The sequence below is a fragment of the Bos javanicus genome, chromosome 21, assembly GCF_032452875.1.
Source record: "Bos javanicus breed banteng chromosome 21, ARS-OSU_banteng_1.0, whole genome shotgun sequence".
In the NCBI taxonomy this organism is placed as follows: domain Eukaryota; kingdom Metazoa; phylum Chordata; class Mammalia; order Artiodactyla; family Bovidae; genus Bos; species Bos javanicus.
The window spans coordinates 26,952,370-26,979,776 of NC_083888.1; the positions used below are offsets into that span (position 1 = coordinate 26,952,370).

At 42.5% G+C, this 27,407-nt stretch overlaps 2 protein-coding genes across 2 annotated transcripts; one reads left to right on the forward strand and one right to left on the reverse strand.

The window, feature by feature from the left end:
* Positions 1-4,683: 4,683 nt before the first annotated feature.
* On the reverse strand, positions 4,684-12,783 carry MCEE (methylmalonyl-CoA epimerase). The gene is made up of 3 exons (XM_061394617.1): positions 12,662-12,783; positions 7,672-8,006; positions 4,684-5,112 (listed from the first exon to the last, which is right to left on the reverse strand). Exons 1-3 carry the CDS (start codon positions 12,711-12,713, stop codon positions 4,960-4,962), a joined length of 540 nt encoding a protein of 179 aa, XP_061250601.1. The 5' UTR covers positions 12,714-12,783; the 3' UTR covers positions 4,684-4,959.
* A 238-nt stretch (positions 12,784-13,021) lies between these two features.
* On the forward strand, positions 13,022-25,746 carry MPHOSPH10 (M-phase phosphoprotein 10). The gene is made up of 11 exons (XM_061394614.1): positions 13,022-13,549; positions 15,857-16,556; positions 17,380-17,531; positions 17,995-18,166; positions 20,412-20,553; positions 21,342-21,409; positions 22,235-22,372; positions 23,095-23,205; positions 23,705-23,812; positions 24,882-25,112; positions 25,495-25,746. The coding sequence occupies exons 1-11, from the start codon at positions 13,461-13,463 to the stop codon at positions 25,642-25,644; spliced, it is 2,061 nt and encodes a 686-aa protein (XP_061250598.1). The 5' UTR covers positions 13,022-13,460; the 3' UTR covers positions 25,645-25,746.
* The last annotated feature ends 1,661 nt before the right edge of the window (positions 25,747-27,407 follow it).

Genomic DNA, 27,407 nt, shown 5'->3' on the forward strand with positions numbered 1-27,407 from the left:
GAATATTGTCTGAAGTGTTAGTTGCTTAGTCGTGTCCAACTCTTTGTGACTCCCATGGACTGTAGCCCTCCAGGTTCATCTGTCCATGGGATTCTCCAAGCAGGAATCTTGGAGTGGGTAGCCATTCCCTTCTCCAGGGGATCTTCCAGACTCAGAGATTAAGCCCAGGTCTCCTGCATTCCAGGCATATTCTTTACTGTCTGAGCCACCAGAGAAGCCCAGAATATTGTACAGACCCCAATTAAAACTGTCTAAAATTTTCACTGGCAGGGTCACCACCTTTGGGCATAAGGATGTCCTGCAGTCTTCTGACAGTTCCCCACAGCAGCAACCTTAAAGGTTTCACTTCTGAATACTTAATATTCACAAAAATTGCTGGGCTTTAAATGACACTTGATATCAAGAAGTCTCCAGAGCTAAAGAATAAAAGATGCAAAAAAAGGTCAAACTATCAGAAGAAAATACCAAGAGGTAAATACAGTCTCTAAGTTTTTCTTAAGAAAGCACAGGAAAAGGTTCTCAGGTGAATAATTAGACACAGGACAATCAAAATGACAACAATGTATGGCCACAGAGAAGTCCAAAAGATCACTCTCAAAAATTTTAGAGACAAAGAATGCGAGAGTCCGGTGAAGAAAAAAGACCCTTAGATAGTGCTGGTGAATGTATATTGGTAATGTTCATTGGAGGACGTATGTAGATGTGCATTTTTAACAGCTGAGACAGACAGACCCTATAATCTGGCAGTCCAACTGCTGAGAGTGTATGAGGAGAAAACCAGATTTTAGAAAACTCATGCACATAAGCACACACTGCAGCAGTTCACAAAACAGCCCAGATATGGAAGTAAGCAAATGTACATGGACAGATGAATGGATAAAGAAAAAGGAATACATGCATGCAAAGAAATATGGTTCTGACTTTAAAAAATGAGATAATGCCAACTGCAGGGACACAGATAAATCTAGAGGTAATATCATTAGGTAAAGTCAGTTAGATGGAGAGAGAGAATTATTATATGATATCACGTACTGGGAATAGGTACTCATAGCATGCGTGCATGCTAAGGCACTTCAGTACTATGAGCTTATTGACGTGTGAAATAAGAAACAGTCTTAGGCAATAAACTTATGGTCACCCATGGGGAATGGTGGGAAAAAAGGCATAAATTAGGAGGGAGGAAATAACTCATACCCACAAATACATAAAAAATAAGTGATCAACATGGGCCTACTTGAGAAAGTGTGTTGGACTAAACACACTGTAATAACCTACATGATAAAAAACACAAAAGATGAATAGATACAGAAATAAGTATAACTGAACAAGATTTTGTACATCTATAACATAACCTTGTAAGTCATTTTTAGTCCAATTAAAAATACATATTAGGGGAAACAAAAGTATTAAAGAGACCCAAGTTTGGGGGGCTTCTTCTCACATATTCCACTCTAGTTTACAACTGGGCTCTAAGACTATAACTCCGGCCTTGGATCCCATAGTAACAAAACTTGGGCATGAAGGTGTTCCTCTGCCTTGTGTCCATTTTTCAAAACAGCAACCTAAAAATACTGCTCTAAGTTACTTCATACTCACAAGCAGTGCTGGGATCTAAATGATCAGATCAGATCAGATCAGATCAGTCGCTCAGTCATGTCCGACTCTTTGTGACCCCATGAATTGCAGCACGCCAGGCCTCCCTGTCCATCACCAACTCCTGGAGTTCACTCAGACTCACGTCCATCGAGTCAGTGATGCCATCCAGCCATCTCATCCTCTGTTGTCCCCTTCTCCTCCTGCCCCCAATCCCTCCCAGCACCAGAGTCTTTTCCAATGAGTCAACTCTTTGCATGAGGTGGCCAAAGTATTGGAGTTTCAGCTTTAGCATCATTCCTTCCAAAGAAATCTCAGGGCTGATCTCCTTCAGAATGGACTGGTTGGATCTCCTTGCAGTCCAAGGGACTCTCAAGAGTCTTCTCCAACACCACAGTTCAAAAGCATCAATTCTTCGGCACTCAGCCTTCTTCACAGTCCAACTCTCACATCCATACATGACCACAGAGAAAACCATAGCCTTGACTAGATGAACCTTTGCTGGCAAAGTGATGTCTCTGCTTTTGAATATGCTATCTAGGTTGGTCATAACTTTCCTTCCAAGGAGTAAGCGTCTTTTACATGACCTTAAAAAATTTTCAAGGGAATCCCATCAAAACAAGTTAAAAGTTGGCAGACTTTCAAGAAAAATACTTTCAACTGTAAATTCTCGTCACACTGTTTTAAAAAAAAACCCAAGTTGCTGAACATCGTGATCTATGAGAGATGTGTGAGTCAAGAGTATAATGAGGGATCACTCTGCACCAATGTGAAAGGCCATTGTGAACATTCTGCAGAGAAGAAACAGTGAAAATGCAGAGACAATGGAACCCATTTATGGTGCTTGTAGCAGGTAAAAGATAAAAATAGTACAGAGATGAAAATGGAACTGCCTTAAAAAAATAAAAATAAAGCTACTATAAGATCCTGCAGAAGCACTCCAAGGAATATTTGAAAAGAAGACAACATTTTGAAACGCACATGCAACTGAGTTTGCACTGGACTACACTTTACAATAGCCAAAAAATGGAAGTAAACATATTGTCAGTGGGGAGATAAATGGATAAAGAAAAAGAGACCCATGTACACAATGGAATATAACTCTGCCAGAAGAAAATTAAATAATGTAATTTTCAGGAACACTGAGTTTGCTCAGACTCATGTCCACTGAGTCGGTGATGCTCTCTAACCATCTCTTCTACAGTCGCCCCTTCTCTTTTCACCTTTGATATTTCCCAGCATCAGGGTCTTTTCCAATGAGTTGGCTCTTCACATCAGGTGGCCAAAGTAATGGAACTTCAGCTTCAGCAACAGTCCTTCCAGTGAATGTTCAGGTTTGATCTCCTTGCTGTCCAAGGGACTCTCAAGAGTCTTCTCCAGAACCACAATTCAAAAACATCAGTTCTTCAGTGCTCTGCCTTCTTTATTGTCTAGTTCTCACATCTGTACATGACTACTGGAAATACCATAGCCTTAACTATACAGACCTTTGTTGGTAAAGTGATGTCTTTGTTTTTTAACACACTGTCTAGGTTTGTCATCACTTTCCTGCCAAGAAGCAATAGGCTTCTAATTTCATGGCTGCAGTCACCATCCACAGAGATTTCAGAGCCCAACAAGAGGAAATCTGTCACTGCTTACACCTTTTCCCCTTCTATTTGCCATGAAGTGATGGGACTGGATACCATGGTCTTAGTGTTTTTAATGTTGAGTTTTAAGCCGGCTTTTTCACTGTCCTCCTTTGCCCTCATCAGGAGGGTCTTTAGTTCCTCTTCGCTTCCTGCCATTAGAGTGGTATCATCCACATATCTGAAGTTGTTGAAATTTTTCCTGGCAATCTTGATTTCAGCTTATAACTCATCCAGCCTTGCATTTCTCATGATGTGCTCTGCACATAAGTTAAATAAACAGGGCGACAACAAAAACAGCCTTGCCGTACTCCTTTCTCAGTCCTGAACCAGTCAGTTGTTTCATACAAGGTTCTAACTGTTGGCTCTTGACCCGCATACAGGTTTCTCTGTATGTGGAGACAGGTAAGATAGTCTGGTATTCCCATCTCTTAAAATAAGAGTTTTCCACAGTTTGTTGTGATCCACACAGTCAAAGGCTTTAGCATAGTCAATGAAACATAAGTAGACGTTTTTCTGGAATTCCCTTGCTTTCTCTATGATCCAGCGAATGTTGGCAATTTGATCTCTGGTTCCTCTGCCTTTTCTAAATCTAGCTTGAATATTTGGATGTTCTTCACATAATGCTGAAGCCTAGTTTGGAGGGTTTTGAGCATAACCTTACTAGCATGGGAGATGAGTACAATTGTCTGGTGGTTTTGAACATTCTTTAGTACTGACCTTCTTGGGGACTGGGATGAGGATTAACCTTTCCCAATCCTGTGGCCACTGCCAGGTTTTCCAAATTTGCTGACATTTTGAGTGCAGTACTTTAATAGCATGCTTTAGGATTCTAAATAACTGCTGGAATTTCATCCCCTCCACTAAGCTTTATTGGCTAAAAATAAAGTGCTTAGTGCTTCCTAAGGCCCACTTGTCGACTTTACAATCCAGGATGACTGGCTCTGAATTCACAATCTAGGATGACTGGTTCTGAGTGAGAGACTACACCATTGTGGTTATCGGGGGTCATTAAGATCTTTTTTGTACAGTTCTTCAGTGTATTCTTTCTATCTCTTCTTGATCTCTTCTGCTTCTATTAGGTCATTATCACTTCTGTACTTTACTGTGCCCATCTTTGGATGAAATATTCCTTTGATATTTCTAATTTTCTATGTCTACTGACTAAAAAAAAAATCACCTATGTACCCACTAGATTAGGCACCAAGTTTGCCACAAAACTTCCTGTTTATAATCTAGCACTAGCCCCCAAAATAAAGAGCCTGTGAACATGCACTGCTACAGAAGAACAAAAATTCTGAGGTCAACACTTTATCCTTAAACAGTTTGCTCTAAAAAAATTCTCTAAAACATCCTTAGAAAGCCCTTTGTCCCAGATATATAGCCATGTGGCTGTCAGGTGTTCTCTATGCCTCCATCCTGCCCCTCTTTACACACAGCAGACACACTGTACTCAACCCCATTTCAGAACAGGAATAATTTATTTCTCTGAATATGACTTTAATAATATTCCAGAAGTATTCAGTAGTCAAAGTTTTCTCCAAATCAAGAAAAAAGAATCCAACATAATCAGCAAATATTTTGTGTGTGTATCCATGTATATACACACATGTAATTAAAAAATCTCTTTCTGTAATTTAGTTCTGACTTCTAAGTGACAGAAGCAGTGAAAGACTCGATGTTGAAGCACCCTGTGATAAGGCTTTTTCAGGGTGATCAGTTTCTTGTGAATTATTCATTAGGCTTGCTCCAATTCCACAAGGACTCCACCACAGTCACTAGGATGGAGAAAGATCACTGGTTTTCCATGTGCTCCTATTTTGGCCTCTTCACTTAAAATACGAATCTTCTTTTCTTTCAAATCCATCACAGCCACATTTATATTATCCACCTTGAGAAAAGGAAATAAACAAGAACACATCTGAGATCATAAAAATACCAAACTATAGTATCGTAAGACATAGAAGAAACTTTGCAAACGTGTGTCTAACTCCTCTGCCTTTGGGCAGAACCATTCTTTAACCATCACAAAAATGAGAGTTTGCTAAATTTTCCTAGGTGAGCAACCATAGTGCTTAAGCATTTTCTCCATTAGTAAACATTTCTCCTTAGGACCTAAATGATGTCTGCTTCACTTCATGGCATGTTCTTGTTGCAGCACTATTGATGATTCTTCACAAGTTATTTTTCCTAAGAGTCTTGGCTTCCTCATTTACAAGAGAGAGATGAGGTCCACCATATATATAGCTAAGAGTTCAAAATGAGATAACAGATGAGAAGCTCTGAGCACAGTTTGTAGAAGGTACTCAACAGATATGAGTGCCTCCCTGATCTCCAAACCGCCCATCTGCCAAACTGTCTGATTATTACTTTTATTTTGGCCATGCAGTATGACATGTGGGATTTTAGTCCCATGACCAGGGATCAAACCTGTGCCCCTTGCACTGGAAGTGTGGATTCTTAACCACTGGACTACCAAGGAAATAACCGGTTATTACTTTTGAGATCAGAACTTCATATACATGAAAATCACTATTAAACTGTCACCAAAATATCTTTCACCATTCTTGAAAAATCCAGACATGTATAATTTTGCAAATCTCTTCTAAGCCATTTCTATTTTCTTCATATTTATTGGTAGTCTAGAAAGGATCAAATGTGTTTCTGAATACTTGATGGAAGAGTGGTTTTTCTCATTTCTGAGGGCTTCTCAGGTGGTGTTAGCATAAAGAACCCACCTGCCAATGCAGGAGACATAAGAGACACAGGTTTGATCCTTGCGTCCAGGAAGATCCCCTGGAGAAGGACATGACAACCTACTCCAGCATTCTTGCCTGGAGAATGTCATGGACAGAGGGTCCTGGAGGACTACAGTCCATAGGGTCACAAAGAGTCAGATGCAATTGAGCGACTTAACACGTACCTGTCTTAGAAAGTCATCCTCCTAGACTGGGAACCCAGTAAGTAGATAGAAAAGGATAGTAAGAATCCCTACATTCTGAGGCAGTTCTACATCACCCTGGAGTTTAATGATCTAACAGCTTCACAAACAATTAAAAAAAATACAAAGCCCCAGAGAGGATAACATCCATGTAAACAAATATAGACTTAACAAATTTCACATTTATACAGACTTATTTTCAAAGAGCCAAGGATTACATACTGCCTTTTAAAACTGGTTGAACAATGGATGAGGATACCAAATGTTACTAAAAATAAACTATAATTTCTTCAAACAGAGTACATTCTTTCTGAACACAAGCACTCGGTGGAGGATATGCAGTAGGTTCTCTAATATGTTTGCAATGTGAACTGAATAAATACTTGTGTTCACGCTGGAATCCAAACCCCCTCTTTCCTGGACTGAGAATGAAGCCTAACTATTAATTATGTCATTTTTAAAATCAAGAGACCTATCCTACCAAAATAATGTAAATCAAAGCATAATTAATACTGCTGATATTCCAAAAGCAAGTTTTCAGAACATGAACATTTATGGATAAAGCCTCTCTAAAGAGACTGTTCTTGTCTAACATTTTTTTTCCCCAGAAATTGTTAGCAGATGCAACTGAGAAGATGTGAGAAATCACAGTCGGTAATTGAATATGTATTGCCTTTGTAATACAGGTCAAGTTATTAAAATTTTAAAGGTAGAAAATAATTATAATACTTAGCATGTATATGGAAATTCTTACTTTATAAAGTCTTGTCACTTGCTTCTTCTAATTGCCTTGTGACAAGGAAAACAGTGTATTCCTACTGCACAGAAGGTGCACATGATCAGTAAATACCATAGCAAGAACGCAAACCTGTTTTGGCCAACTTCAGTGGATGCTGCTGCTGCTGCTAAGTCGCTTCAGTCGTGTCCGACTCTGTGCGACCCCAGAGACAGCAGCCCACCAGGCTCCCCCGTCCCTGGGATTCTCCAGGCAAGAACACTAGAGTGGGCTGCCATTTCCTTCTCCAATGCATGAAAGTGAAAAGTGGAAGTGAAGTCGCTCAGTCGTGTCTGACTCTTCTCGACCTCGTGGACTGCAGCCCACCAGGCTCCTCCATCCATGGGATTTTCCAGGCAAGAGTACTGGAGTGGGGTGCCATCGCCTTCTCCAACTTCAGTGGATAGTGACAGTTAAATCCAAACTTCAGTGAGACATATTTTCATTATGATTTGCAGTCTTCTAGAGGGATAGAGTCTATATCTATCGATCCATCTTTGAAGAGGACCAATATTACTATGATTTTTTCCAGTAGTCATGTACAGACATGAGAGTTGGACCATAAAGAAGGCTGAATGCTGAAGAATTGATGCATTCGAACCTGGATGCTAGAAAAGACTCTTGAGAGTCCCATGGACTGCAAGGAGATCAAACCAAATTGAAGAAATTTAAAAAACATAAAAGACATTTTAAAAGAGAAATTTACAACACCAAGGATTAAAGTAACTAAATACCTCAATGCAGACATGGTGCATCCCTCCAGCCTTGTTTTTCTTTAGGAATCCTGCAATTGGACTGTCACTTCCCAGTGGGTGCAGCAGCTCCATCTTGGTGTTTCCCAGGTTGACAAAAACGACGGACACTCCATGCTCTGGAAGAGGGACCGGCTCACCCACCTCAGCCCCCAGAACATTTTTGTAAAATGCTCTGGCCTTTTCCAAGTCTGGCACTGCAACTGCAACATGGTTGAGTCGACCCAGGTTCCATACAGGGCCAGCCCCTGGATGTGAGGACAGTGACGCGGAAGTTCTTACTGTTGAAACTGGAGTCCGAAGTCTGGGGAAAAGCCCTGAAAAATTGAACTGCCATTGACATCCCTCTTTTGAGAATTGATGTTTTTCTAAAATTAATTTTTAAAAATACATGTAAAAATTATTTACTCATTCTTTTTAATTAGGGAAATTAAATCAGAGGAGATAAATGAAAAACGTACATCAGAATTATTCATCTTGCTCTGAAATAACTGTCTGGAATTAAAAGGCTAATTCTGAACTTTTTATTCACTGTTGCTTTGTTTTTGGCTGCACCATGCGGCTTTTGGGATCTTAGTTCCCTAACTGGGGACTGAACTCACAGTCTTGGCAGTGAAAGCACAGAGTCCTAACCACTGGGACACCAGGGAATTCCCTTCTGTGCTTTTTAGATTCAGGACAAAGGGTGACATTTTTCATAATAATTTATATTTACCAATAACACTTAAAGGAAAGCTGCATATCACATTCATTTGTTACTCTCTGTATTTCATAAAGCATAAGTTTGAATGTAACAGTGAAATGACATGCATTTAACGATGAGAGCAAGGAATTTTCTTCTCTACCTACAACCAATTTTTTTGTCTTATATTCTGTAGTAAGTTAATGAAAGTCATAACTATAAGTACCTTTTAATGTGTACTTTATTTGGATGATTATCAACTAAAGAAAATATCTCATTAGGGGAAAACACAGGCAAAGATCAAGAGGGTACTTAAATCTATGAGAACTTTCTCTGAGTGAGTTTAATTGTTCTTTTTATAATTTTGAAAGACTAGAAGCAGAAATGCCTCTAAATGTGAAGAAAATTTGCATCTGGAAATAGAAGCAGCCTGCAATGTGTTCTTCCCCAAACACTGGACTTTAAGAGCTGGACTCCCCACAAGAATGAAAATCACATGTAAGTATGAGGTCTAAATATAATCTTGCAAAACTATACCACTTAATAAACAAGTATGAAATAGCAAATTGAAGAACATGCATTTTATTTTTATTTATTAGGCTGCACCAGGTCTTAGTTATAGCATGCGGGACCTTTCATAGTTGCAGCATGCGAGATCTAGTTCCCAGACCAGGGTTCAAACCTGAGCTCTTTGCATTGGAAGCTTGGAGTCTTAGCCACTGGACCACCAGGGAAATCCCAAGAACACATAACTTAAACAAAGAGTTGTTAGTTTTTAATGAAAAACACTTTAAATAGTACCTAGTATCACAGAGCTTCGGCTAACCTAAAATTATTAATAATTTCCCTTTACTAAAATTTTTGATTAACAGGGATATTAAAGTGGCACCATTTGATTTGATTGAGGACTGTATGGTCTTTCTTGTCGGGAAGGCAGTCTCCTCAGCCTCAAGGGGAGGGGCCTGGGCCTGGAATGCTTCACCAAGTGACACAGAGCCCACAGCCTGAGTCACACTTATCACCTTGTGGGGCCTCTCCCTCACTCAGGATCAATGACTACTCCTTTGTTTCTGCTTAAAGTGTGACAGTCACACCTGTCCTCCGCAGGGAGGGGACAAGGTTCCTTGTACTGTGGCACTGTGGCAAAGGGGAGTGTGTACAGGCAAAGCGTTCTGCCCTAGCCACAGGGAGATAGACCTGCTGGCCATGGGGGACAGACATCCACTACTGACGTCATCTTGCTCTGTGTCTTCTCCACACACTGTCCCAACTGGTGCTCGTGTTCTCCTTGGAGACTCCAGTTCTTTGGACTCAGTGTATCACCATGAAATTCAATTGTGCTCCAAGCCAGTACACACATAAATATACCATTTAAAGCAAATTTCATAAAAAGAATACCTAATCCTTACTAGATGGGATGTGTTCTAATCTTTTCTCTTTTATTTTAGTTTAAAAAAAAATACTGGTCCTACCTGCTAAATATCTGCCTTGCTAGTGTCTTGTAAAAATTAGGTATTTGATGTAAATATACTACTAGCGCAAGACATATATAACTGGCAAACAATAAATTTGGCCATTCTTATTGTTAATGACACACAGTGACTGCTGGTTCAGTGGCAAGCAGGGTTCTGTGGAGACCAAGGAGCCATATGAAGGGCACAGTGAATTTTAAAAATGCTAACAACCAAGAAAATCATCGGTCAGAGTGCAGAAATGGCCCAGTCTCTACGCCTTCTCCACACCGCTGAGATCTTTCACCCGGACAGATCCCATGGTTTAACACCTCGCTGATTTGACCTTTCTCCCAATAAAGACCTACAGGTTATCTTAACATTAGAGTTATGCAACAATACTACCACACAATCTTGCCTAAGCAAATGGTGATCACAAATTCTGAAACAGGAGTGCACCGTGAGGTGGTCCAGATCTGCCTATTAGTTTTGATGGCCATAAATTAGAGAGAATAGTCATAGTTCAAGAGAGTACTTTAATAATCTTCCCACTTAGAGGGGGAGAAAAAAAAAAAAAACTGGTCTGATTTTCTTCCAGGTCACCCTGAGTGGCAAAGCTGGGTCTCAAGTCCAGGTCTGTCTGACAACAAAGTTGATATTGTTCAACCATGATGTTTAATTTTCCCATTCTACTAACATTATGTACCATTTTTTTTTAGCTGAGCTGTGTGGCATGTGGGATGCTAGTTCCCCAACTAGGAATCAAACTCATGACCCGTGCATTGGGAGCATGAAGACTTAACCACTGGACTACCAGGGAAGTCCTTCTTTACCATTCTTTGATTCTCAGTTTCTAATATTGTTAGGGTAAATCCTATGAATAATATCTATTTTCTAAGAAATAGCTTTCTAAGAGATGAGATGACTGTTTTGTAAGTATTTTTTCATGTATATATCACCTCTTTAAACTGATCCAGGGGAGAAGGCAATGGCAACCCACTCCGGTATTCTTGCCTGGAGAATCCCACGGACAGAGGAGCCTGGCGGGCCCCATGGGGTCGCAAAGAGTCAGACACAATTTAGCAACAAGCATGCACACACATCCTTTAGGCCCAACGTGTGCAGTTTGGCTCATCTCATTAAAGATGCTTGATGTCATCATTGGTTAATTTCCTTTTATTTTCCCATAGACTTTTTCATAGATGCTATTTTTCAAAATCTGTATGGCTTTTTTTTTCCCTGCTTGTTTTGTTCTGCTATGAATTGCTTTGCTTTAGTGAACTTGTGCTAGTATACTTAGCTCACAGACGTTCAAGCCATTGTGAATTTTCCTCATCTCCATAAATAGTTCATCTGTGCTTCTCCCTAATGACGTTTTATTTTTACCCCCATAAGCAACTAAGGTAGAAAAATAAAATGTTTACCATGGAAAAATAAATAAATAAACTGATCCAGGGCTGAAACAGTTACAACTATTACGGTGCACTTTGTATAGGGCTCATCTCTTAGATTTGGTGACTTGCAATGATAGATGTGTAAGACATTTTCTGACTGTAAGAAAGACTATGTTGTTGTTTAGACACTAAGTAAGTCGTGTCCGACTCTTTGCAACCCCATAGACTGCAGCCCGCCAGGCTCCTCTGTCCACAGAATTCTCCAGGCAAGAATACTGGAGCGGGTTGCCCTTTTCTTCTCCAGGGGATCTTCCGAACCCAGAGATGGAATCTGCGTCTCCTGCTTGGCAGGCAGATTCTTCACCACTGAGCCACCTGGGAGCCAAAAACAGTGATCAATAAAGTACTTGTTCAGTTAGAGACGGGGCTTTAAAGGACTTCAACTGTAAGTTTCAAGACAGCATTTTCTACGAGAGAAACCTAACATTATTTAGGGTTCATGCCCTTGAACACTTTTTGAAGGTGCTCAGCTTAAGTATTTGTCACGTATGTTCAGGAGTAACTCTGAGATATCACCACTTGGTAACTCGTTCCCATCAGGGAATTTCAGATTAAGAGAAATAGCTACCCCTGATGAAGGATGAAGAAAAAAAAAAAGAGGAGAAAGTAGATGAACTGGGATGTCAGAGAACTTGAGAGGTTTTGTTTCTTTTTTAATGGTGGTATAGAGAACTCAAGAAACCTTCCACATTCGTCTGCTGCTTTCTTCCCTGGCTTTAAACAAGATCGCGAATATCTTAGGGTACGTGGGAAGAAGGCACACACCTTCCATATTCTTTACACAACTGACCTTCCAGAGTGGACCGGGAGTTCAGCCTGCGTTTTCAGTGCTTCTTCTGGTTCCTCCCCCGTCTCTCACTGTCCCTCTGCCATTTACCACATTTTCGTCTGGCTCGGCCTGGCTGTCCCTTAGCCGGACGACCCCGCCTCGGGACCACACAGAGAATTGCTGACCGTCAAACGCAAAGTTTGAAAGAAAGTGAAAGTGAAGTCGCTCAGTCGTGTTCGACTCTTTGCGACCCCGTGCACTGTAGCCCACCAGGCTCCTCTGTCCATGGGATTCTCCAGGCAAGAATACTGTAGTGGGTTGCCATTTCCTTCTCCAGGGGATCTTCCCGACCCAGGGATTGAACCCAGGTCTCCCGCATTGCAGGCGGACACTTTAACCTCTGAGCCACCAGGGAAGCAAACACAGAAGGAAATCCCCAGGCTAACCCGACGCGTCCCTGGGAAGCTCTAAAGGCGCTGACAGCAGCCAAGGAACGTGCCTCGGGGGCAGACCGCAGCAGACCCAGGTGTGCTGACCACACGCGGCCTTTTCACGCCCCGGCCTCCCTTCCCGCGAGCCCCCCCTCCTCGGACAGCCCCGATCCCGGAGTATTCACCTGCGGCGCTCGCGGCCGCCACCTTCAGCACTCGTGCCATCTTGGGAAGCATCTGCTAATTCCAGACTTGCAGTTCCGTGGGAGGGGCGACTGTGCGGCAGGGGGCTGGACACTCGTGTTAGGGGCGGTGCGAGAGGCCGAAAGGGCGGAGCAAACGAGGCTAGGGGCGGGGTGAGAGCCCGGAAGGGCGGGACAACCTGGCTAGGGGCGGTGCGAGAGGCCGAAAGGGCGGAGCAAACGAGGCTAGGGGCGGGGTGAGAGCCCGGAAGGGCGGGACAACCTGGCTAGGGGCGGGGCGGGAGACTGAAAGGGCGGAGTAGACGAGACTAAGAGCCGAACAAAAGCTCCGAGGGGCGGGGCAAAAGAAGCTCGGGTCTGGCGAGTGTGCGGCGTGTGTGTGTGTGTGTGTGTGTGTGTGTGTGTGTGTGTGTGTGTGTGCGTGTGTGTGTGTGTGTGTGTGTGTGTGTGCTGAAGTCACCGAGTGTTTCTAAAGCAGAAACTTAAAAGGAGGACGCGACACCTCCTGTGGGCCCCTCAGGAATACAAAACAAAAAGTTTGGAGAAATTTCATCGAGCTGACCAAAGGCGACTTTCGGTTTCCAGCCCCGCCCCCCTACGCAATCCGGTTAAAGTTCTCGGGCCGTCATTGGCTGAGGCTGGAGGTGGGTCCGGAACCTGTGTGCCGCGGAACCTTCGTTTCCTGGCTTCAGCCGCGCGGAGGCGAATCTTTGCGGCCTGGTTTCCGGGCGGTGGCTCACTTCCTTTGCATGCGGCACTGTGTACCGAGCGGCAGTTAGCCATGGCCCGGCCAGCCTGGCGTCGGCGGACCCTGGAGCGGTGCCTGAGGGAGGTCGGTAAAGCCACCGACAGCCCAGAGTGCTTCCTCACGTAAGTGCCCAGATTCCGGGCTCTGGTGCGGCGCAGGACTCGCGTGGGCGCGGGCTGCGGGCTCCCGGCAAGCTCCAGATTAGGAGAAGGGGAGAGCTCTTTTCCTTACGATTCAGGTAGTTTTGCGCTCCCCTGGCCTGTCACACTTCTTTAGATAGTTAAGAGCTATGTTCTGTGGGTCTCCCACAGAACCACAGTTCTGTGCTGCTGAACTCAAACTAACCTGGGTTATTACAGTCTCGAGGTCTTCATGCTCTCACCCTTCACACAGACACACCGGGTGGCGTGCTCTTTCTTCCATCTGTTCCCAGAGCACCCAGTGCTTACTTCCTCAACATCAGACTTTATTGAAAGTACTAACTTGCTTATCTATCCAACCCCCGACTGAGCCTGTTGAAAATTAGAATTGTCTTTAATCTCTCTTCCCAGCACGAGCTCTTGGTGTTTTTGTTCGAAGACTATATAGAGATCTTGTATTTCAAGCCCGACCTTTCCCTTGAACTCCAGGCTCACAGCCAACTAAAGCCGTACATTGAGCATCTTAGATTCAGTCTGTCCAAAATGAACTGTTGCTCTGTTTGCTTCCTATCCTCTGCCTTCCCTGAGATCCTTTCCCCATCCTCTCCACCTGCCTTCCCTATCACATTGTATCTTTACAGGTTTTCAGACGCAAACCAAGCCGCTTCCTCAGTGTCTTCCTTTTTCTCAATTCTACATCCAGTTCATTAGCAAATCCTGTCAGTTACATCTCCAAACAGTATTCCGAATTTGACTATTTCTCACCATTTCTGCAGCTCTGATCCTAGCACAGTTGTGCATCCTTTGTCTGCGTCAGCCTCCTGATCACCTTCATTTCATTCCTTCTTCTTGGCAGGCCATCTTTCCAAGCATAAGTCAGGTCATTTTGCTTCTCTGCTTTAAAATCTTTACTTTTTTTTTTAAGATTTTAAAATATTTGTACTGTTTCATTTATTTACTTTTAATATTTACTTGTTTATTTGGCTGCACCAGGTCTTAGTTGCAGCACTCGGGATCTTTAGTTGCTACATGTGAATTCTTAGTTGCAGCATGTGGGATCAGTTCTCTGACCAGGGATCAAACCCAGGCCCTGTATATTGGAAATGTGGAGTCTTAACAAATGGACCACCAGGGAAGTACCCAAAACCTTCACTTATGAAAATGACAGCCTCTTATCTCTGAGGCCTGCATGATCTGGCTCCCACCCAGCTCTCTAACCTTCCCTTCTGCCTCCTTCACCACACTCAAGCCAAGCTGGCCTTTCTGCTCCTCAGATTCACCAGCTTCATTTCTGTCTTAGGAAATTTGTTCTTGCTGTTTCTTCTACCTGAAATATGTGTCTCCAGATTTTTTGTCAGACTGTCATCTTACAGATAGGTATCAGCTCAGATGTCACAGCTATTCTGTGACCACTCTTGCCATAGCAGGTGGACTGACTGAATGGAGTGGCCTGTGATATAGCAGAGTTGAGAATTTAAGGCTAAGATACACTCCATGCATGCTCAGTCATATCTGACTCTTTTATGACTCTATGGACTGTAACCCGCCAGTTACATGGGAGTCCATGGGACTCCAGGCAAGAGTACTGGAGTGAGTTGCCATTTCCTCATCCAGAAGATTCACTCTTTATCTCTAGGCAAAGAGGTCTGTAATGGGTTCCCTGCCTGAAATCTAACAGATTCAGAGATACTGGGTTGTCACCTTTTATATACTAATGCAATTCTTGGGCAAGACAGTACACTCTTGGGGGCCAGAATCTATATTTAAAATGAAGATTTCATCCTGCCATGTGCCGCAGCCTGGAAGGACCTAGAGAATATTATGCCTGTTGCAGTCAGTCATAAAAAGACAAATGCTGTATGTTATCATTTACATGTGGAATTTTTAAAGAAATATAGATGACTGTATATAGCAGAACAGAAACAGACTCACAAATATACAGAACCAAAAAGTGGTTGCTGGGGGTGGGGGGGCGGGGCGGAAGATGAAATAGGAGTGTGGGATTAAGAGATACCAACTACCATGTGTAAACTAGATGAGCAACAAGGATATATTGTATGGCAATGGAACGATCTTGGCCATTAGCTTCTAATAACTTAATGGAGTATAATTAATAAAAATACTGAATCACTGAAACTAATATAATATTGTAAAGCAGTACTTCAACTTTTTAAAAATTTGATTTTGCACAAGAGTTGGCCTTTTTTTTTCGTTTCATTTCTGAGTGCTGTGAACTTGTTAACTATAATTATAAATCTCATTTAACGCCTTCTCCCTGCCTCTTAACAGCATTCAAGATGAACTGGCATCAAAGTTTACTTCTTTAACAAAAGTACTTTATGACTTTAATAAAGTACTAGAGAATGACAGGAAACATGGGAGTCCTTTAAAAAAATTGATGATAAATAATTTCGATGATGAGCAGATTTGGCAACAGTTGGAACTGCAAAATGAACCAATTTTACAGCACTTCCAGAGTGCAGTTAGTGAAACCATTGAAGATGAAGACATCAGTCTTCTCCCAGAGAGTGAAGAGCAGGAGTGTGAAGAGGATGTGATGGAGCTGGAGGCTGCTGACCAGGAGGACCTGGAACAAGATTTAGAGGAGGAGGAGGTGGAGGAAGCAGAGGAGGTGGAAGTGTCAGACCTGAGTGCTGATGATCCTGAAGCAGATGAGAGAGCCAAAAACTCAAGCAAATTGGATCTGAGGAAAAGCCCAGATTTCAGCGATGAGGACTCTGATCTTGATTTTGATATCAGCAAACTAGAACGTCAGAGCAAGGTGCAAAGCAGAGTGCCTAGGAAACCAACAGAAAAGTCCATAGTAGATGATAAATTCTTCAAGCTCTCTGAGATGGAGACCTTTTTAGAAAACATGGAAAAAGAAGAGGAACAAAGAGATGACCAAGAGGAAGATGATATTGATTTTTTTGAAGATGTGGATTCTGATGAAGATGAAGGAGGACTGTTTGGAGGCCAGGATCTTAAGGTAAAATTTGCGGAGAGGACAGAGTGTTCTTTCTGCCTCATCACATGAGATGGGTTTCTGTTTCTCCAGAAGAGGGTTGCTGCTAAGTCACTTCAGTCATGTCTGACTCTGTGCAACCCCATAGACAGCAGCCCAGCAGGCTCCCCTGTCCCTGGGATTCTCCAGGCAAGAACACTGGAGTGGGTTGCCATTTCCTTCTCCAATGCATGAAAGTGAAAAGTGAAAGTGAAGTCCCTCAGTTGTGTCTGACCCCATGGACTGCAGCCCACCAGGCTCCTCCATCCATGGGATTTTCCAGGCAAGAGTACTGGAGTGGGGTGCCATTGCCTTCTCCAGAAGAGGGTTAAATACTTCAAAATTCACCAGGGGATCAGTGAAATATTTAGATCAGTTTTTAAAAAAAAAGAAAGGGACTGGAGAAATTAAACCAAAGCCATCATTTCCTTATCATGAAACACTCCTTTGTAGCTTCAGAACCACAGTCACACATGTTACGAAGATTCAGAATTTTCCCTCAAACATGGATGTTCACCAAGCACTAAGAATAAGAATGAAAGAAGGTATTTGTATACTTTATATAGTCAGGGATGTTTTGGAAATACTTGTAGTTAGAAGATTTGGAGAGAAGAATGTGGTGCTCTGTCCTACCAGTTATAAATGAATCTGTGCTTCTGTTCAGTTTGCTGTGGTCCAATAGTTTTAGGGTTTTGTAGTAGTGTTATTAGTTGCCGACTTCCCCTACACAGTATGCATACACATTTATGTGTGATTTAATGTATTTTTCTATCCTTGATTTAAGGTTTTAAAAGTATTTTTGTTTTAGTCAGGTAAAAGTTCCAGAAACCTGAAATACAAAGATTTCTTTGATCCAGTTGAAAGTGATGAAGACGTAGCAAGTGTCCAGGATGATGGGAATGAACTGGCTTCAAATGAAGAGGAAGAGATTGCTGAAGGAGAAGAAAGCATTTCTGAGACGTGAGTATTTTGAGTCCTTTACACTGTAAGCTGGAGCTGCCGATTCATCTGTGTACTACTAGTCATCAGATGTGATTGTCCTAAGAAGTGGGATTCTCTAAAGTCAGACAGTCTCAGAATAGCCAGAGGAAGTCACCAAATTTGAAGGGACGTCAGAAACGACCTAGTGTAAATCAGTGTGACTGGCAGTAGCAGGCAGACCTTCCTTACCAGGAGCTCTGATATGTTTTCTGTGCCAATAAAAATACCCTGTTGTTACTTAGGTGAGATAAGTCTGTATCATAGATTGATGAATAATTTGTTTTCTATATATTGGACACTTTGTTCTATTTTACCTAAATACTGGAAGTTCTGAATATTTAATTGCATTGTCTACAAAAAAGTTTATCTGCTAAGCTTGTTTCTTTTTGATTTTCTAATGAAAACTGGTATGTTTCCTTTCATAAATGTTTTGGTCTCATAGGGATGAAGATGATGACCTTGAAGAAAGTGGAGACAGTAAACAACATAAAGAAACCTTGAAAAGAGTGACCTTTGCTCTGCCCAATGATGAGGACACTGAAGATACAAATATCTTAAATGTACAGAAAGACTCTGATGAAGTCAAATCCTCTTTTGAAAAAAGACAAGAAAAGGTAATAATTAGGAAATTTAAGGGATTTTTAAATTATGTTTAACAGTGACTGTCAAACTCAGACTACTAACGCATGTGCCCTGGTTTTGTGTGTGTGTGTGTATGGCAGGAGGCCTTTTTTTTTTTTTTTTGATGGTACACCTAATTATCCTTTAAAAAAAAAAATCTTGTTGCTCTCTGTGGCAGTGCATAGAAATAACCGTGTGGGAAGCAGGCAATTTACAAAATTCAGTGCTGCATTTCCCAACCTGTGGCTTTCAGTATGGAGTCCATGTGTAAAACTTGTTTCTCTGTCCTTGCTGTCTTTATATCTGAGACAGGTTTTTTCCTAACTGGCTGTCCTATGAGCCTCTCCTGGTAATCGCTTCAACTGCTTATATCTGTGAGGTGCCGTTGGAGAAGGCAATGGCAACCCACTCCAGTACTCTTCCCTGGAAAATCCCATGGATGGAAGAGCCTGGTAGGCTGCAGTCCATTAGGTCGCACAGAGTCAGACACGACTGACGTGACTTAGCAGCAGCAGCAGTGAGGTGCCATGCAGCCGGAATTCTAATTAATACATTCAAACACATTTTCCAAAGTTGATAAAAATTATTTCCTTATGACATGCTGTCAGACAAACAAAATGTTGTTTGAAAATAATAGATATAGCCTGGCTCCAGACATTGGGCTTTATCTTAAAATGTCTTAAAATTATATCACACAACTTGAAATGAGAATAAGTAAATAACCAAAGATACCAAGGATATCAAGAGCATTATTTTAAAAAGAAAATCTGAGTTAAATGTATTATTATCGCATTGTTCCCTGAAGAGAAAGTCTTTAAGGAAAAAAAAGTGAAAGAAAATAAGAAACTTGTCCTTGGGTTAGTGACCTTCCCTCCCTACATTGCAAGTGGGTTTAGTTCACTGGGGAATTGTATCAGGCCTTCAGGAAGTGTATAATTTAGTACTGTTTGATCAGTTCCCACATATGAAGAGTAAAGCTTCCAAATTGTCTTCTTGTGAAGACACGAATGATTACACGAATACCCCAACCTGACAGGTAACATTGAAACATGCATAGTCTCACTTGTGAATAGTGATGTGGAAATGCAAAATAGTGCAGTGAAAGAGTAACGCTACCACAGCTGTGTAGGCCTCATCCTCTTGATTCAGGATTAGGAAATCAAGTTAGGTTAAGGAGAAAAATCACATAGTCACCTCCATATACATTTAGTAAAATTCAATATTCATTCCTAATTTTTTTTTTCATTTCTAGCGAAATATAAGCGTATCTAGCCAAAATCTGCCATCCTGCTTAATGGTAGAATTCTAGAAACATCCCTTTAAAATCAAGAATAAGACTTATTTCCATTACCACCATTACTATTTCCACTGTTACTTAAGATTCTTATAGAAGTGTTACTCAGCCAGGGCAACTATGAAAGAAAACACTAATAAGAGATGAGAAAACTGAAATGAAAGCTTTCATATTTGGAGAGAGAACTAGAAAAACCAAACAGGTGAACTGGAAAGCTATTAGGAAAAATAATTTGGTAAGGTTGCTGAAAATACTGTCATCTTATACACCCTGAAGTCATTATAGATGCCACCTCTTTAAACATTAGAGATAATTTGGATTGTGGGTGTGGATCAAGGGGGTAGTATATATGTGCTTAGTCGTGTGTGACTGTTTTGCCATCCCATGGACTGCAGCCCGCCAGGCTCCTCTGTTCATGGCATTTCCCAGGCAACAATGGTGGAGTGGGTTACCATTTCCTTCTCCAGGGGATCTTCTCAACTCAGGGACTGACAGGTGGATTCTTTACCACTGAGCCACCTGGGAAGCCTGGAGTCAAGCGTTAGGCTCCATCAGATACTGATGCCCTAATAAAAAATTACTTAGTCTTGGAATGCTTAATAATTAAGTTGATAGTGGTTTGTGAATAAATAAAATAGGTCAGTTTCACTAGAACAGAGCCCAGAAATACACCCAAATGCTTCTGGGAGAAGTGAGTAAATAGTAAACATAACATTTCAAACGAGTGCGGGAAAGAGGTCATTTACAGCTCCTTATCCTACCTCCAGATAGGAGTAGAAGTCACAACTGCCATCCTTAAAAACATGCAAAGACAAAGCGGGATTTTATTCAGGAACAATGCATTTCTTGCTCTCCCCCTAGTAAAAGTATTAGTTGCTTTTACTCACCTGTATGTCTTAATTCTATTTCCAAACGTGTGGTAACTCTTTCTGTCTCTTGCTCAGATGAATGAAAAAATTGCATCTTTGGAAAAAGAGTTGTTGGAGAAGAAACCTTGGCAGCTTCAAGGAGAAGTGACAGCGCAGAAGCGGCCCGAGAACAGCCTCCTGGAAGAGACCCTGCACTTCGACCACGCCGTGCGCATGGGTGCGTGTGCCCACTGGGCTTCCACGGGTGTTCACGTACCCTTTTCGGTGGTTTTCATAGATTAGGAGTAATATTTCTTCCCCCCAAACTTTTTATTTTAAAAACTTGCAAACATACAGAAAAGTTGAAAACTAGTACGGTGGACAAATGTGTGCCATTCTCCTGGGTCTGCCGATTGTTAACCTTTGGCCGTGTTTGCTTTCTCCCCCTGTTCATGTGTGGCTGTGTGTGTGTGTGCTTTTTTCCCCCCGAGTCATTTGAAAGTAAGTACCCAGGATCATGACACTTTGGTCCCGAGTACTTTTACTATTTTCTGAGAACTAGAACATTCTCCTGTACAGCCACAACGCCACTGATCCATCCAAGAATTACTACTGTACTGGTAATGCCGAATGTGTCACCCATAATTAGAGTCCTGCTGCTGATCTGTTTACAGTGCCTGCTGTTACTGTCCAGTGATTAAATTGTCACTCCAGCCAAAATCTTTGACCATCTCATTGAATTCTTTCTTGTACCCATTATGTCAGAATGAATTTTCATTGTATTTAGTGCAAAAAGGAGTGCATCCCCAGGTGCACAGGTTAAAAGTGTTAGCACTTATCACTGTGTGTACTTTGTAGCTTTGTGGTTCTCAAATTGCAGGGAGCAATTGCAGAAAGGTTAGCTAACACACACATTAGTGTCCCTTTCCCCCATTTCTGATACGGGAGGTGTGGGGTGGCCCAAGAATTCACAAAACTATGGGTTCATTTCTATCTACCTAACAGTACACGTTCTGTATCCTTTAGCACCTGTGATCACAGAGGAAACCACTCTCCAACTAGAGGATATCATTAAGCAGAGGATAAAAGATCAGGTCAGTAAGAATGAAATTTAACTTAAAAGTTCACTGACATTTTTAGAAATAGAATATTTTGGGAGTAGGAATAGCACTCTCTTTTCCTAGAATATTTGTTCCTATCAAGTTTTTGTTTAAAAGCCCTAAGTCTACCTCAAAGGTATCCTTGACCTTTGTTGTATGAGATACTGTCCTTGCTAGCACCCCAGAAAGAAGGGTGTCCTTCCTGAGGAGAACAAAGTAGCCAGAGCCCCTGCCATCCCCCGCAACCTCCCATCCTTGCTAACCTTTCGTGTGGTGTGGGATGAAGCTCTGGAGGGTGACTGGGGTCGGGCTTGACATGCTCACACCCAGGACCCTTGGTCCAGGCACCGTGTCTAGTGTGACATATGAAGGGTCTAGGTTTCAAGTGTGTAAAACCTACCAAAGAGTTTTTGTTTAAAAACTGATCTTATTTTGTAAACTTAGAGTAAAATTTGGGCATGAGGCATGTATAGCAAGAGATGACTTTGTAAGATGTGTATGCTTAAAATAGGAAGGGTTTGAGGGATGGGTATGATACACAGAGGATCTTTTCCTTTGAAATGAAGCAAACTCTTGTCTTGACTGTTGGACAAACCACCATGGGGAGCTGTGGAATTCAAATTGGTAACCAGCATTTAAAACAAAAAAGGACACTTGAGTGATGCACTCTCTGCTTTGAGAAAACGCCTTTCTTTTGGCTGCAGTTTGCTTACTCTGTAATGATAATCGGTATTCCAGAGGAAGAGGCCTAAGGGACCCTAGAAAGAAGTTACAGATTTTGTCAGTCAATTTATGTTCCATGTGCCTTTCCTGTTTCAGGCTTGGGATGATGTCGTACGCAAAGAAAAGCCTAAAGAGGATGCATTTGAGTATAAAAAGCGTTTAACACTGGACCACGAAAAGAGTAAATTGAGCCTTGCTGAAATTTACGAACAGGAGTACATCAAACTCAACCAGGTGAGGAGGCCACTATGGCAAAGCCATTGCCATTCAGGGAGGAGATGTAGAGAACGAGTTCTGTGGGTTCTACCTACTGCTCGAGAGGTGTGAGAGACAGAAGTCCTGAGCTGCGGTGACATTGTGTAGTGTGAGGCAGCATGGCTGTAAGAGCAGAAGGGCTGTAGTGCTCCCATGGAGTATCACTGGCTAGGGGTGGTTTGCAGTCACTCTTGGTCCCCTGGTACTCTCACAGCTAATTATTAACTTTCCAGCAATTATTACAGCTGAATAATACTCTGTTGTATGTGTGCCACAATTTATGGATCCAGTTTCAACAGTTGATGAGTATTTGGGCTGTTTCTGCCTCTCGTGAATAGTGTGTCCGTGGACATACATGTATATGTACTTAAATAAGTGTATGAGTACCTCCTTTAATTCTTTTGGGCATATACATAAACGTGGGGCTGCCAGGTCCTATGGTGATGCTCTGTTTAACTTTTGGAGGCACAGCCAGACATCTTCCTACTGTGATTGCACCATTTTACATTCCCACCAACAATGCCTAACTATTAAGGGCACAAAATTGTAAGTTCTAAATGTTAGCAGTTCGGTTGCAACAGTGACCTTACCTTGAGAAGTGTCTTTGGAGCTGAAGCCTGACGATGAGAAACTGGTGATGCCTTGAGTGTTCTGTCCTGTGTCGCCGCTTTAGTCTGATGATGTTGAACTGATTTCCTCAGCAAAAAACAGCAGAGGAAGAAAATCCAGAGCATGTAGAAATCCAGAAGATGATGGACTCCCTCTTCTTAAAGTTGGATGCGCTCTCAAACTTCCACTTCATCCCCAAGCCAGTAAGTGTGTGACATCTCAGGGAGTAGGTGACAGATGAGAGACGGGCTATTTGTTTGGGTTCAGATGCACACCTGCAGGGTTTCCCATGAACCACAGGTTGGGCCTCCCATGGGGAAGGCTCGTGTCTGGTCCCAGGACGGATCTGGACCGCCCCAGCTGGTCCAGTCTGACTTCCATCTCCTTGGCGGTCCCTACCAGACCCTCAGTCTTAGCCACAGGCTCTCTTCCTCTCCCACCCTTCTCCCTGTCTGGTCTCTGGTTGTGTTTTCACTGTGTGATGGACTTGGGGGTGTGGGTGGTGTCTGTACCTGGCATTCATCAGTGCCTGCTACCTGTCGGGTTAGATCCTTCATGTCCACTAGCTCAGCCAACAGACCTCACATCTCACATTTTAAATAATCTCCGTGAAGTATGTTATACTTCTTTAGGTTCACGATTTAAGTGTTTTACATGAGGACCACTTCTGACTTCCTATCAAACATGTTGTCTCTTTTCTAGCCTGTTCCAGAAATTAAAGTGGTATCAAATCTGCCTGCTGTCACCATGGAGGAGGTTGCCCCCGTGAGTGTCAGTGACGCAGCCCTTCTGGCCCCAGAGGAAGTCAAGGTAAGAAGCCAGTGTCGAAGTGTCTGTTTATAAATTGGTCGTTTATAGTCAGATCTCCATTTAAATAGTTTTCTTTGAGCTTGTAGTGTTTATTCTGACATATCTCAGCAGTTCCCACCTATAATCAAATTAGTAATATTATAGAATATTCAAATACGAGTTTTCTATAATCATGTATTATTATGAGATGTAGGTTTGAGAAATATTGTAAATGCTGATTACAAATATCTAGCATCAGTATCTTGTTATAATTCAGGTTGAATATTAGAAGTTTGAGGTTGTTAGATGTTAGCTAAGATGTTAGACTTGAAACAAACTGCATGTATTTAGCAGTGCTTTGATATTAGCATTTCTCCCTTTTGTTGTATCCATGTGAGGCTTATCAGTCCTGGAACCATGGTCTAGAACAGAGTGTGTGGGTCTAGGAAGAGCTAGACATACCCACCACACACAGGACACCCCTGCCTTGTGTACTTGGGAGCCCTCGCCTGGCGCGGGGGTGATGGTTTCTGCCAGGTGGACTGATTTCTGGCAGGGCCTCATCTCCCCAGCAGCCTGGCAGCAGAGCCCTCCATTTTTGTGCTTACTTGCTTTGCTCCACCCACACCCACCCTTCAGAGCCTCTGCCTCCTACCCTAGGCTGGGCTGGAGTAGAGGAGAAAAGGGAGGAAGTGGACCTTCACCAGCTAGATTTCCTGCCCTCAACGGCTCAGAGCTGGGCAGCCGTAGGCAGGTCCCTGGAACCCAGGATGGGGTCTGCCTGCTTCTCCAAGAGGGGAAGGCTGACACTCATGCTCTCCAGGCCACCTTTGTGAAGGAGTATGCAGAGCACACGTCGCGGGTCTTACAGTGCTTCCCGGGTCTTACAGTGCTTCCCGGGTCTTACAGTGCTTCCCGGGTCTTATAGTGCTTCCCAGGTCTTACATTGCTGAGTGGTCAGAGCCCCTCAGCCTGGGTCGGGTCAGGCTGCTTCTCACACGTGGGCCACAGTTCATGCAGTTGCTTCTCTTACAGTTTCCGAAGTCATTAGATTAGATTAATGAGTGTGTTGTTGGTGGTTTTTCAATAGGAGAAAAATAAAGCTGGAGATATAAAAACAGCTGCTGAGAAAACAGCTACAGACAAGAAACGAGAAAGGAGGAAAAAGAAATATCAAAAGCATTTGAAAATAAAGGAGAAAGAAAAGCGGAGAAGACTTCTTGAAAAGAATAACCCAGACCAGGCAGGGAGATACACCAAAGCAGTAGCCTCTGAGAAGCTGAAACAGCTGACCAAGACAGGAAAAGCCTCTCTGCTAAAGGTGAGGACGGGGAGGAGAGGTGTCAGGGGGCTTGAATACAGGGCCAGTGGCACACTTTAGGTGACCTGGGCATCTAGTGACCAAGCTCACCCACAGAGGGAAAGGGATGGGAGGGGAGGGAAGAGGCCTCTGTGGGCACTGGCTGTGTTACAGCCCAAACCTTGGATTTCAAGTGCAGGGGCTCATGGTCACCTGACGTTGTGAGACCACTGTAGTCGTATAAAATGTGTATAATACTTCTGCTCTAATTGGCGCAGGCTCTCATAATTCTGTCTAGTTCTTTTCCACATTTACACTGTGATGCCCTGTTGTAGTCATTTGTTTTTGTTCATCTTTAAGCATAATACCTTACAGCATGACCTTATGTTATTTCTAATTGCAGGATGAAGGTAAAGACAAAGCCTTAAAATCATCTCAGGCATTCTTTTCTAAATTACAAGATCAAGTGAAAATGCAAATCAGCAATGCAAAGAAAACCGAGAAGAAAAAGAAGAAAAACCAGGATATATCGGTTCATAAATTAAAGCTGTAATATATTTTGCATATAATGTAAATACTATTTACATGTGTAAGCTTATATTCTGTCATGGTTCAGTTTTGTAATAAAATTTTTGAGAACTTTTCTTCACACAGACTACAGATGTTTGAGAATAGCAAGCCTTCCTCTGGGTGTGTGGGGGGACCTCTCTGCCCAGCACCGTGTCACAGCCAGCTACCCACAGCAGAGGTCCTCACGTGTCTTGAGGGGGCCTTGGTTTTCTCCCACTGCCCTGCCATCCTTCCACAGGACAGTGGGGTTTCCATGAATGTATCTTACATCCTTCTCCTTGGGAAGTGATCTCATGTTGCGTGAGCAGAGGCTTGTGAAGGCTGGGGAGTCCCATCCCCATTCAGGTGGGAGGAGGCCAGTGATGTGGCTAGGAGAGAAGTGAGTGTGTTGGGAGGGCAGACCGGTGGCCACTGGAGCCTTCCATGACCACCATGCTGCTCCCTGTCTTGACCTCCTATCCAAGGAAGACTGTCTTTCATCTGTTAGGGCCTCACATTACCCTTTTGGAAGTAGAGAATGAGAACAAAGCTGACGCTGACGCAGCAATGAGCAGTGTAGGAGGGTTCCTTTTTCTCCATACCCTCTCCAGCATTTATTTAGTAACAACACTCTTAACCCTCAGTTCTGCCTCTCCTCTCTGCTCTTCATGACTAAACCTCTTGAAAGAGCCATCTAGAGTTTTTGCTGTAGAGGAAAAACTTTACCCTCGTAGGTTTAATCCCTGAGGGCTGTGAATTAAACTGTCAATAGAAGACAGATTAACAGGAGAAAGTATTCATGTATTGTAGTTTTACAAAAGAAGCAGCTGGGTAAATGGTTAGAGATTTATACACCTAACTTGTCAGGGAAAAGAAAAGCAGGTAGGTGTCTAGAAGAACAAATGGGAGATAAGTTTGTGATAATGTTTGCAAATTCAGCTGCCAGGGGTCTTCCCATCTTCATAGCCATAAAATGCCCCCAGAGAGGGAATTTATGGGAGGTTTACTCTTGGTCTCCTTCCTGGTAGGAAAAGCTGCACTAAAGAGGGAATTCCTGCCTCCTTCCCCTCTGACAACTGTTGCCTGTTAGAGGTCAAGGCATAATTACATACGGTTTTGAGACACAGATCTGTACATTAAATGCTGTATTATTGACAGTTTACACATCTAGATTTATGAATGAGAGGGAAGTGGGTCATGGACCATCATGATTGAAAAGGAAGCTTATCTCCTAAGGACTTGTGACCCTTGATAAGATTAAAAAGGAGGTCTGATTAATGCTGATACAGAACACACAACACTAATGCAGAAGCCCAAACTGGGAAAGACATGTTTAAATTTTTCTCATCTTGCCAGAAAACAGGAATTTCATTTAATCTGTACTTGCCTTTTAAACTCTAATTTATGTATATTTTTGTTTTTTCCCTATCTTCCTTCATCAGAATGTATTTGCCACAAAGGCAGGATTTCCTCCCCCCCCCCCTCATTTCTGCATTCTTTGTTCTGTTCACAGCACCAAGGACTTTACCAGGCATGAGGTTGGCACTCAATGCCATTCAATTTGTCAGTGAATTCCCTGTTCAAGTCCCTTTTCTCTTTGTACATTTATTCATGCATTCATTCAGCACACATTTATGGAGTAATCACACAGTGCTGGCTGCTGCTGTAGGCAGTGGTAAGGGACCACAGACAGGCACCCCATCCTCAGAAAGTTTCCATTTGGGTCCCTTGGGGTATTGGAACCAGCTGATATCAGCACTCAGTTCA

Bases quoted from the DNA above. Each gene is read 5' to 3' on its own strand.
- MCEE (XM_061394617.1), bottom strand. From the start codon at position 12,713: ATGCTTCCCAAGATGGCACGAGTGCTGAAGGTGGCGGCCGCGAGCGCC. The intron at 8,007-12,661 runs GTGAATACTCCG...TCAATTTTTCAG, and splicing joins GGCGGCCGCGAGCGCCGCAG to GGCTTTTCCCCAGACTTCGG. The intron at 5,113-7,671 runs GTATTTAGTTAC...CCTTTTCTCAAG, and splicing joins TGCACCATGTCTGCATTGAG to GTGGATAATATAAATGTGGC.
- MPHOSPH10 (XM_061394614.1), top strand. From the start codon at position 13,461: ATGGCCCGGCCAGCCTGGCGTCGGCGGACCCTGGAGCGGTGCCTGAGG. The intron at 21,410-22,234 runs GTCAGTAAGAAT...TTCCTGTTTCAG, and splicing joins AGCAGAGGATAAAAGATCAG to GCTTGGGATGATGTCGTACG. The intron at 22,373-23,094 runs GTGAGGAGGCCA...TGATTTCCTCAG, and splicing joins AGTACATCAAACTCAACCAG to CAAAAAACAGCAGAGGAAGA.